Source organism: Nerophis ophidion, linkage group LG03, assembly GCF_033978795.1.
Source record: "Nerophis ophidion isolate RoL-2023_Sa linkage group LG03, RoL_Noph_v1.0, whole genome shotgun sequence".
NCBI classification, from domain to species: domain Eukaryota; kingdom Metazoa; phylum Chordata; class Actinopteri; order Syngnathiformes; family Syngnathidae; genus Nerophis; species Nerophis ophidion.
The window spans coordinates 81509628-81522025 of NC_084613.1; the positions used below are offsets into that span (position 1 = coordinate 81509628).

At 40.6% G+C, this 12398-nt stretch overlaps 1 protein-coding gene across 3 annotated transcripts in view; it reads right to left on the minus strand.

The window, feature by feature from the left end:
* The window catches only part of mapk8ip2 (mitogen-activated protein kinase 8 interacting protein 2), an 82609-nt gene extending 71633 nt beyond the window's left edge, over window positions 1–10976 (minus strand). For 2 of the 3 annotated variants that reach the window (XM_061896195.1, XM_061896194.1), the window contains exon 1: window positions 10634–10976. In XM_061896195.1, coding sequence (XP_061752179.1) covers window positions 10634–10698 — 65 coding nt within the window. In that variant the 5' untranslated portion in view covers window positions 10699–10976. The remainder of the gene's footprint in view (window positions 1–10633) is intronic. The other variant, XM_061896196.1, reaches the window with a different exon arrangement.
* Window positions 10977–12398: the final 1422 nt, after the last annotated feature.

Genomic DNA, 12398 nt, shown 5'->3' on the forward strand with positions numbered 1-12398 from the left:
CTGTGACATGTTGAAGATGTTGTAGTCCTCCCTAGTAGAGACTGTGACATGTAAAGATGTTGTAGTCCTCCCTAGTAGAGACTGTGACATGTTGAAGATGTTGTAGTCCTCCCTAGTAGAGACTGTGACATGTAAAGATGTTGTAGTCCTCCCTAGTAGAGACTGTGACATGTTGAAGATGTTGTAGTCCTCCCTAGTAGAGACTGTGACATGTTGAAGATGTTGTAGTCCTCCCTAGTAGAGACTGTGACATGTGAAGATGTTGTAGTCCTCCCTAGTAGAGACTGTGACATGTTGAAGATGTTGTAGTCCTCCCTAGTAGAGACTGTGACATGTGAAGATGTTGTAGTCCTCCCTAGTAGAGACTGTGACATGTTGAAGATGTTGTAGTCCTCCCTAGTAGAGACTGTGACATGTGAAGATGTTGTAGTCCTCCCTAGTAGAGACTGTGACATGTGAAGATGTTGTAGTCCTCCCTAGTAGAGACTGTGACATGTGAAGATGTTGTAGTCCTCTCTAGTAGAGACTGTGACATGTTGAAGATGTTGTAGTCCTCCCTAGTAGAGACTGTGACATGTGAAGATGTTGTAGTCCTCCCTAGTAGAGACTGTGACATGTGAAGATGTTGTAGTCCTCCCTAGTAGAGACTGTGACATGTTGAAGATGTTGTAGTCCTCCCTAGTAGAGACTGTGACATGTGAAGATGTTGTAGTCCTCCCTAGTAGAGACTGTGACATGTTGAAGATGTTGTAGTCCTCCCTAGTAGAGACTGTGACATGTGAAGATGTTGTAGTCCTCCCTAGTAGAGACTGTGACATGTTGAAGATGTTGTAGTCCTCCCTAGTAGAGACTGTGACATGTGAAGATGTTGTAGTCCTCCCTAGTAGAGACTGTGACATGTGAAGATGTTGTAGTCCTCCCTAGTAGAGACTGTGACATGTTGAAGATGTTGTAGTCCTCCCTAGTAGAGACTGTGACATGTGAAGATGTTGTAGTCCTCCCTAGTAGAGACTGTGACATGTGAAGATGTTGTAGTCCTCCCTAGTAGAGACTGTGACATGTGAAGATGTTGTAGTCCTCCCTAGTAGAGACTGTGACATGTTGAAGATGTTGTAGTCCTCCCTAGTAGAGATTGTGACATGTTGAAGATGTTGTAGTCCTCCCTAGTAGAGACTGTCACATGTTGAAGATGTTGTAGTCCTCCCTAGTAGAGACTGTGACATGCTGAAGATGTTGTAGTCCTCCCTAGTAGAGACTGTCACATGTTGAAGATGTTGTAGTCCTCCCTAGTAGAGACTGTGACATGTGAAGATGTTGTAGTCCTCCCTAGTAGAGACTGTGACATGTGAAGATGTTGTAGTCCTCCCTAGTAGAGACTGTGACATGTGAAGATGTTGTAGTCCTCCCTAGTAGAGACTGTGACATGTGAAGATGTTGTAGTCCTCCCTAGTAGAGACTGTGACATGTTGAAGATGTTGTAGTCCTCCCTAGTAGAGACTGTGACATGTTGAAGATGTTGTAGTCCTCCCTAGTAGAGACTGTGACATGTTGAAGATGTTGTAGTCCTCCCTAGTAGAGACTGTGACATGTGAAGATGTTGTAGTCCTCCCTAGTAGAGACTGTGACATGTGAAGATGTTGTAGTCCTCCCTAGTAGAGACTGTGACATGTGAAGATGTTGTAGTCCTCCCTAGTAGAGACTGTGACATGTGAAGATGTTGTAGTCCTCCCTAGTAGAGACTGTGACATGTGAAGATGTTGTAGTCCTCCCTAGTAGAGACTGTGACATGTGAAGATGTTGTAGTCCTCCCTAGTAGAGACTGTAACATGTTGAAGATGTTGTAGTCCTCCCTAGTAGAGACTGTGACATGTTGAAGATGTTGTAGTCCTCCCTAGTAGAGACTGTGACATGTGAAGATGTTGTAGTCCTCCCTAGTAGAGACTGTGACATGTGAAGATGTTGTAGTCCTCCCTAGTAGAGACTGTGACATGTGAAGATGTTGTAGTCCTCCCTAGTAGAGACTGTGACATGTTGAAGATGTTGTAGTCCTCCCTAGTAGAGACTGTGACATGTGAAGATGTTGTAGTCCTCCCTAGTAGAGACTGTGACATGTTGAAGATGTTGTAGTCATCCCTAGTAGAGACTGTGACATGTTGAAGATGTTGTAGTCCTCCCTAGTAGAGACTGTGACATGTGAAGATGTTGTAGTCCTCCCTAGTAGAGACTGTGACATGTTGAAGATGTTGTAGTCCTCCCTAGTAGAGACTGTGACATGTGAAGATGTTGTAGTCCTCCCTAGTAGAGACTGTGACATGTTGAAGATGTTGTAGTCCTCCCTAGTAGAGACTGTGACATGTTGAAGATGTTGTAGTCCTCCCTAGTAGAGACTGTGACATGTTGAAGATGTTGTAGTCCTCCCTAGTAGAGACTGTGACATGTTGAAGATGTTGTAGTCCTCCCTAGTAGAGACTGTGACATGTGAAGATGTTGTAGTCCTCCCTAGTAGAGACTGTGACATGTGAAGATGTTGTAGTCCTCCCTAGTAGAGACTGTGACATGTGAAGATGTTGTAGTCCTCCCTAGTAGAGACTGTGACATGTTGAAGATGTTGTAGTCCTCCCTAGTAGAGACTGTGACATGTTGAAGATGTTGTAGTCCTCCCTAGTAGAGACTGTGACATGTTGAAGATGTTGTAGTCCTCCCTAGTAGAGACTGTGACATGTGAAGATGTTGTAGTCCTCCCTAGTAGAGACTGTGACATGTGAAGATGTTGTAGTCCTCCCTAGTAGAGACTGTGACATGTGAAGATGTTGTAGTCCTCCCTAGTAGAGACTGTGACATGTGAAGATGTTGTAGTCCTCCCTAGTAGAGACTGTGACATGTTGAAGATGTTGTAGTCCTCCCTAGTAGAGACTGTGGCATGTTGAAGATGTTGTAGTCCTCCCTAGTAGAGACTGTGACATGTTGAAGATGTTGTAGTCCTCCCTAGTAGAGACTGTGACATGTTGAAGATGTTGTAGTCCTCCCTAGTAGAGACTGTGGCATGTTGAAGATGTTGTAGTCCTCCCTAGTAGAGACTGTGACATGTTGAAGATGTTGTAGTCCTCCCTAGTAGAGACTGTGACATGTTAAAGATGTTGTAGTCCTCCCTAGTAGAGACTGTGACAGGTTGAAGATGTTGTAGTCCTCCCTAGTAGAGACTGTGACATGTGAAGATGTTGTAGTCCTCCCTAGTAGAGACTGTGACATGTGAAGATGTTGTAGTCCTCCCTAGTAGAGACTGTGACATGTTGAAGATGTTGTAGTCCTCCCTAGTAGAGACTGTGACATGTGAAGATGTTGTAGTCCTCCCTAGTAGAGACTGTGACATGTTGAAGATGTTGTAGTCATCCCTAGTAGAGACTGTGACATGTGAAGATGTTGTAGTCCTCCCTAGTAGAGACTGTGACATGTTAAAGATGTTGTAGTCCTCCCTAGTAGAGACTGTGACATGTTGAAGATGTTGTAGTCCTCCCTAGTAGAGACTGTGACATGTGAAGATGTTGTAGTCCTCCCTAGTAGAGACTGTGACATGTTGAAGATGTTGTAGTCCTCCCTAGTAGAGACTGTGACATGTGAAGATGTTGTAGTCCTCCCTAGTAGAGACTGTGACATGTTGAAGATGTTGTAGTCCTCCCTAGTAGAGACTGGACATGTTGAAGATGTTGTAGTCCTCCCTAGTAGAGACTGTGACATGTTGAAGATGTTGTAGTCCTCCCTAGTAGAGACTGTGACATGTGAAGATGTTGTAGTCCTCCCTAGTAGAGACTGTGACATGTGAAGATGTTGTAGTCCTCCCTAGTAGAGACTGTGACATGTGAAGATGTTGTAGTCCTCCCTAGTAGAGACTGTGACATGTTGAAGATGTTGTAGTCCTCCCTAGTAGAGACTGTGACATGTTGAAGATGTTGTAGTCCTCCCTAGTAGAGACTGTGACATGTTGAAGATGTTGTAGTCCTCCCTAGTAGAGACTGTGACATGTGAAGATGTTGTAGTCCTCCCTAGTAGAGACTGTGACATGTGAAGATGTTGTAGTCCTCCCTAGTAGAGACTGTGACATGTGAAGATGTTGTAGTCCTCCCTAGTAGAGACTGTGACATGTGAAGATGTTGTAGTCCTCCCTAGTAGAGACTGTGACATGTTGAAGATGTTGTAGTCCTCCCTAGTAGAGACTGTGGCATGTTGAAGATGTTGTAGTCCTCCCTAGTAGAGACTGTGACATGTTGAAGATGTTGTAGTCCTCCCTAGTAGAGACTGTGACATGTTGAAGATGTTGTAGTCCTCCCTAGTAGAGACTGTGGCATGTTGAAGATGTTGTAGTCCTCCCTAGTAGAGACTGTGACATGTTGAAGATGTTGTAGTCCTCCCTAGTAGAGACTGTGACATGTTAAAGATGTTGTAGTCCTCCCTAGTAGAGACTGTGACAGGTTGAAGATGTTGTAGTCCTCCCTAGTAGAGACTGTGACATGTGAAGATGTTGTAGTCCTCCCTAGTAGAGACTGTGACATGTGAAGATGTTGTAGTCCTCCCTAGTAGAGACTGTGACATGTTGAAGATGTTGTAGTCCTCCCTAGTAGAGACTGTGACATGTGAAGATGTTGTAGTCCTCCCTAGTAGAGACTGTGACATGTTAAAGATGTTGTAGTCCTCCCTAGTAGAGACTGTGACATGTTGAAGATGTTGTAGTCCTCCCTAGTAGAGACTGTGACATGTGAAGATGTTGTAGTCCTCCCTAGTAGAGACTGTGACATGTTGAAGATGTTGTAGTCCTCCCTAGTAGAGACTGTGACATGTTGAAGATGTTGTAGTCCTCCCTAGTAGAGACTGTGACATGTTGAAGATGTTGTAGTCCTCCCTAGTAGAGACTGTGACATGTGAAGATGTTGTAGTCCTCCCTAGTAGAGACTGTGACATGTGAAGATGTTGTAGTCCTCCCTAGTAGAGACTGTGACATGTGAAGATGTTGTAGTCCTCCCTAGTAGAGACTGTGACATGTTGAAGATGTTGTAGTCCTCCCTAGTAGAGACTGTGACATGTTGAAGATGTTGTAGTCCTCCCTAGTAGAGACTGTGACATGTTGAAGATGTTGTAGTCCTCCCTAGTAGAGACTGTGACATGTGAAGATGTTGTAGTCCTCCCTAGTAGAGACTGTGACATGTGAAGATGTTGTAGTCCTCCCTAGTAGAGACTGTGACATGTGAAGATGTTGTAGTCCTCCCTAGTAGAGACTGTGACATGTGAAGATGTTGTAGTCCTCCCTAGTAGAGACTGTGACATGTTGAAGATGTTGTAGTCCTCCCTAGTAGAGACTGTGGCATGTTGAAGATGTTGTAGTCCTCCCTAGTAGAGACTGTGACATGTTGAAGATGTTGTAGTCCTCCCTAGTAGAGACTGTGACATGTTGAAGATGTTGTAGTCCTCCCTAGTAGAGACTGTGGCATGTTGAAGATGTTGTAGTCCTCCCTAGTAGAGACTGTGACATGTTGAAGATGTTGTAGTCCTCCCTAGTAGAGACTGTGACATGTTGAAGATGTTGTAGTCCTCCCTAGTAGAGACTGTGGCATGTTGAAGATGTTGTAGTCCTCCCTAGTAGAGACTGTGACATGTTGAAGATGTTGTAGTCCTCCCTAGTAGAGACTGTGACATGTGAAGATGTTGTAGTCCTCCCTAGTAGAGACTGTGACATGTTGAAGATGTTGTAGTCCTCCCTAGTAGAGACTGTGACATGTTGAAGATGTTGTAGTCCTCCCTAGTAGAGACTGTGACATGTGAAGATGTTGTAGTCCTCCCTAGTAGAGACTGTGACATGTGAAGATGTTGTAGTCCTCCCTAGTAGAGACTGTGACATGTGAAGATGTTGTAGTCCTCCCTAGTAGAGACTGTGACATGTTGAAGATGTTGTAGTCCTCCCTAGTAGAGACTGTGACATGTGAAGATGTTGTAGTCCTCCCTAGTAGAGACTGTGACATGTGAAGATGTTGTAGTCCTCCCTAGTAGAGACTGTGACATGTGAAGATGTTGTAGTCCTCCCTAGTAGAGACTGTGACATGTGAAGATGTTGTAGTCCTCCCTAGTAGAGACTGTGACATGTTGAAGATGTTGTAGTCCTCCCTAGTAGAGACTGTGACATGTGAAGATGTTGTAGTCCTCCCTAGTAGAGACTGTGACATGTTGAAGATGTTGTAGTCCTCCCTAGTAGAGACTGTGACATGTGAAGATGTTGTAGTCCTCCCTAGTAGAGACTGTGACATGTTGAAGATGTTGTAGTCATCCCTAGTAGAGACTGTGACATGTGAAGATGTTGTAGTCCTCCCTAGTAGAGACTGTGACATGTTAAAGATGTTGTAGTCCTCCCTAGTAGAGACTGTGACATGTTGAAGATGTTGTAGTCCTCCCTAGTAGAGACTGTGACATGTGAAGATGTTGTAGTCCTCCCTAGTAGAGACTGTGACATGTGAAGATGTTGTAGTCCTCCATAGTAGAGACTGTGACATGTTGAAGATGTTGTAGTCCTCCCTAGTAGAGACTGTGACATGTTGAAGATGTTGTAGTCCTCCCTAGTAGAGACTGTGACATGTTGAAGATGTTGTAGTCCTCCCTAGTAGAGACTGTGACATGTGAAGATGTTGTAGTCCTCCCTAGTAGAGACTGTGACATGTGAAGATGTTGTAGTCCTCCCTAGTAGAGACTGTGATATGTTGAAGATGTTGTAGTCCTCCCTAGTAGAGACTGTGACATGTGAAGATGTTGTAGTCCTCCCTAGTAGAGACTGTGACATGTTGAAGATGTTGTAGTCCTCCCTAGTAGAGACTGTGACATGTTGAAGATGTTGTAGTCCTCCCTAGTAGAGACTGTGACATGTTGAAGATGTTGTAGTCCTCCCTAGTAGAGACTGTGACATGTGAAGATGTTGTAGTCCTCCCTAGTAGAGACTGTGACATGTGAAGATGTTGTAGTCCTCCCTAGTAGAGACTGTGACATGTGAAGATGTTGTAGTCCTCCCTAGTAGAGACTGTGACATGTTGAAGATGTTGTAGTCCTCCCTAGTAGAGACTGTGACATGTTGAAGATGTTGTAGTCCTCCCTAGTAGAGACTGTGACATGTGAAGATGTTGTAGTCCTCCCTAGTAGAGACTGTGACATGTGAAGATGTTGTAGTCCTCCCTAGTAGAGACTGTGACATGTGAAGATGTTGTAGTCCTCCCTAGTAGAGACTGTGACATGTTGAAGATGTTGTAGTCCTCCCTAGTAGAGACTGTGACATGTTGAAGATGTTGTAGTCCTCCCTAGTAGAGACTGTGACATGTGAAGATGTTGTAGTCCTCCCTAGTAGAGACTGTGACATGTGAAGATGTTGTAGTCCTCCCTAGTAGAGACTGTGACATGTTGAAGATGTTGTAGTCCTCCCTAGTAGAGACTGTGACATGTGAAGATGTTGTAGTCCTCCCTAGTAGAGACTGTGACATGTGAAGATGTTGTAGTCCTCCCTAGTAGAGACTGTGACATGTGAAGATGTTGTAGTCCTCCCTAGTAGAGACTGTGACATGTTGAAGATGTTGTAGTCCTCCCTAGTAGAGACTGTGACATGTGAAGATGTTGTAGTCCTCCCTAGTAGAGACTGTGACATGTTGAAGATGTTGTAGTCCTCCCTAGTAGAGACTGTGACATGTGAAGATGTTGTAGTCCTCCCTAGTAGAGACTGTGACATGTTGAAGATGTTGTAGTCCTCCCTAGTAGAGACTGTGACATGTGAAGATGTTGTAGTCCTCCCTAGTAGAGACTGTGACATGTGAAGATGTTGTAGTCCTCCCTAGTAGAGACTGTGACATGTGAAGATGTTGTAGTCCTCCCTAGTAGAGACTGTGACATGTGAAGATGTTGTAGTCCTCCCTAGTAGAGACTGTGACATGTGAAGATGTTGTAGTCCTCCCTAGTAGAGACTGTGACATGTGACAAAGAAAGAGATCCAAGACCAGGACTAAGGATTATGGTCACTTTTCATTTAGAAACACTAAGAGTGTCATCCTGTTTCTAGCACTCGTCTCTCTTAAGAACCTTTTGTCTCTCTGCTGGTGATGACCTTCCATTTAGTGTTAGAGCTTAGACCTCCAGGCCAGAGTGCTTTTCACTGAGGGCCACCTGCCACTTATGTTGCCGCTTCTAACTGTCAATACTATTATTACACCATTTTTTAAATGCATTTTACTTGTTTGTTTTTTTTCAAACTAAAATGTAAAAAAAAATAAGTTGCAATAATTTCACCTCAAAATGTAGTGTATATTACTGTAAATGTAGTGTATATTATTGTATAAGTAGTGTATATAACTGTACATTTGGTGTATATTACTGTACATGTAGTGTATATTACTGTACATGTAGTGTATATTACTGTAAATGTAGTGTATATTACTGTACATGTAGTGTATATTACTGTACATGTAGTGTATATTACTGTAAATGTAGTGTATATTACTGTACATTTAGTGTATAGTACTGTACTTGTAGTGTATATTACTGTAAATGTAGTGTATATTACTGTACATTTAGTGTATAGTACTGTACTTGTAGTGTATATTACTGTAAATGTAGTGTATATTACTGTAAATGTAGTGTATATTACTGTACATGTAGTGTATATTACTGTAAATGTAGTGTATATTACTGTACATATAGTGTAAATTGCTGTAAATGTGTATATTACTGTACATTTAATGTATATTACTGTACATGTAGTGTATATTACTGGATAAATAGTGTTTACTACTGTAAATGTAGTGTATATTACTGTAAATGTAGTGTATATTACTGTACATGTAGTGTATATTACTGTAAATGTAGTGTATATTACTGTAAATGTAGTGTATATTACTGTACATGTAGTGTATATTACTGTAAATGTGTATATTACTGTACATGTAGTGTATATTACTGCAAATGTTGTGCATATTACGGTACATGTAGTGTATAAAACTACAAAAAAATGTATATTACTGTAAATGTAGTGTTTATGAATGTACTTGTAGTGTATATGACTGTAAATGTAGTGTACCGTATATTACTGTACATGTAGTGTATATTACTGTATAAGTAGTGTATACTACTGTAAATGTAGTGTATATAACTGTACATGTAGTATATATAACTGTACATGTAGTGTATATTACTTTAAATGTTGTGTATATTACTGTAGATGTAGTGTATTTTACTGCACATTTAGTGTATATTACTGTATAAATAGTGTTTACTATTGTAAATGTAGTATATATTTAACTGTACATGTATTGTACATTACTGTAAATGTAGTTTATCTAACTGTACATGTAGTGTATAAAACTGTACAAATAATGTATATTACTGTACATGTAGTCTACATTACTGTAAATGTAGTGTTTATGAATTTACTTGTAGTGTATATTACTGTAAATGTAGTGTATATAACTGTACATGTAGTGTATGTTACTGTAAATGTTGTGTATATAACTGTACATGTAGTGTATGTTACTGTAAATGTTGTGCATATTACTGTAAATGTAGTGTATAAAACTGTACAAATAATGTATATTACTGTACATGTAGTGTACATTTGTGTAACTGTAGTGTTTATGAATGTAAATGTAGTGTATATTACTGTAAATGTAGTGTATATTACTGTAAATGTAGTGTATATTACTGTAAATGTAGTGTATATTACTGTACATGTAGTGTATATTACTGTACATGTAGTGTATATTACTGTAAATGTAGTGTATATTACTGTACATGTAGTGTATATTACTGTACATAGAAAAACACCACAACTGTTTTTATGCTTTAAAAAAAAGAAAAAGGCAGCTCAGTTGTCAGAATTTTACTGTAAAATTTACATTTTATTTTTTTACTCTAAATAAAAAAAACTGCAATTTTACAGTAAAATGTTGCCAGTTTGTTTGTTAGTTTTTGGGGTTTTTTAGTTGTTGTTTTTTACCACAAATCAACAAGTGTATATTTCTGAGTGTATTACTGTAATTGCCAAAACGGCACCACAGTCTATTTATAACAGTAAATAAAAATAAAAAGTACAGTTTTTTTTGTTTGTTTTTTTTTTCATTGTAAAAAGCTCCGTCAATATCAGAAATCTATTTCTACTTTTACATTGCAGAATTTGATGGATAACTTGCTTTGGAAATGATTATTATTACTTTTTATTTCCATTCAAAACATGGTTTGAATGTTTGATCATATATGATTATATGATATTTGAGTTAAGGTCATTATTTAATTTGTATTTTCTTCTAAAAAATAAAGAATAGATTTAGTAAGAAAATCATTGACACATATTATTTCCAGGGGCCAAATCAAACAAAGTGGCCCCCGGGCCCTGACTTTGACACCTGTGCTAGTTTAAGCCACCTTGTAGGATAAATCCCCTCTGGCATCAAACCCCATCAGGGCGTGGCCTGTTCGGCAACAACAACAACAGCCACTTCCGGTCACATCTGCTGTGAAATGGGGATATATTGTCCCTATTATTGATCGAACCATTGTTCCCAATCCCGTGACGTGGATGCTTAATCCACGCGAACGGAACCCCCCCCCCCCCCCCCAGCGTGTTTACCTGCAGCCCGGGGGGGAGAGGGAGTGGAAGGTGGAGAGGGAGAACATCTCAGCCCGGTCCGCCATCTTCTGACTCAACAGCCGCTGCAGACAATCAGGAGCAGTCCATCCACGGCACGGCGAGTTCTCCTCCACGCACACGATCCGCCGGATCTTCAAGCAGGGGCCGGGACTGCTCGGATCAGACCAGCTTTTGGGGCGTCATCGAGTCGTGCAAACGGACTGGAGCCTGGGTGCAGATCTGGTGTGGAAGAGGGGGGGGGGGTAAAAACACGTCCGACACGGCGTCTGTGGATGCTGCGTGGGTCGGCAGTGCGGAGACAGGGAGGAGAGGAGAGGAGAGCGCGTCACCGAGTGGGATGCAGGAAGAGGGAGGAGAGGGATGCTCCACCGCCGGTGACGTCATCTACAAAAAAAAAAAAAAAGAGCACCGCGCGTTAAAATGTTGTATTCATCCAATATTTCCTTTCGTGGAATTATTGGTTGTGTACATGAGTCCACGCATGAATATTTTTATATTCATTACAATTGGTATTGTTCATTATATAATGTACACGTGGTGCAGTTACCAACATGTGCCACTAGAGGTCACTCACTGCCTTACAATGTCCGGGCAGGAAGTCATTGACGTGACGCCTCAATTCCACTTCCGCTAACTGGCAGTGATGATAATAATAATAATAATAATAATGTTATCTTTTTGTTTCACCAAGTAGAACATCAGAAAACACTACAACCACCATCATGATGACATTAAATACAGTAGTGCAGTAGACCTAAGTATTCATTAAGTACCAATATAATTACATTAAATACAGTAGTGTAGTAGACTTAAGTATTCATTAAGTACCACCATCATGATGACATTAAATACAGTAGTGCAGTAGACCTAAGTATTCATTAAGTACCAATATAATTACATTAAATACAGTAGTGTAGTAGACTTAAGTATTCATTAAGTACCACCATAATAACAACATTAAATACAGTAGTGTAGTAGACCTAAGTATTCTTTAAGTACCACCGTAATGACATTAAATACAGTAGTGTAGTAGACCTAAGTATTCTTTAAGTACCACCGTAATGACATTAAATACAGTAGTATAGTAGACCCAAGTATTCATTAAGTACCACCATAATGACAACATTAAATACCGTAGTGTGGTAGACCTAAGTACTCATTAAGTACCACCATGATGACATTAAGTACAGTAGTGTCGTAGACCTAAGTATTCATTAAGTACCACCATAAAGACAACATTAAAATAGTGTATTACTTCTAAGTATTCATCAAGTATCAACATTATGACATTAAATAGAGTAGTGTAGTAGACCTAAGTATTCATTAAGTACTGACATAATGATATTAAATACAGTAGTGAAGTAGACCTAAGTATTCATTAAGTACCACCATAATGACAACATTAAATACCGTAGTGTGGTAGACCTAAGTATTCATTAACTCCCACAATGATGACATTAAATAAATAGTGTAGTAGACCTAAGTATTAATCAAGCACCAACACAATGACATTAAATAAAGTAGTGTAGTAGACCTAAGTATTCATTAAGTACCACCATAATGACATTAAATTCAGTAGTGTAGTAGACCCAAGTATTCATTAAGTACCACATAATGACAACATTAAATACAGTAGTGTGGTAGACCTAAGTATTCATTAAGTACCACAATAATGACAACATTAAAATAGTGTAGTACTTCTAAGTATTCATCAAGTATCAACATAATGACATTAAATACAGTA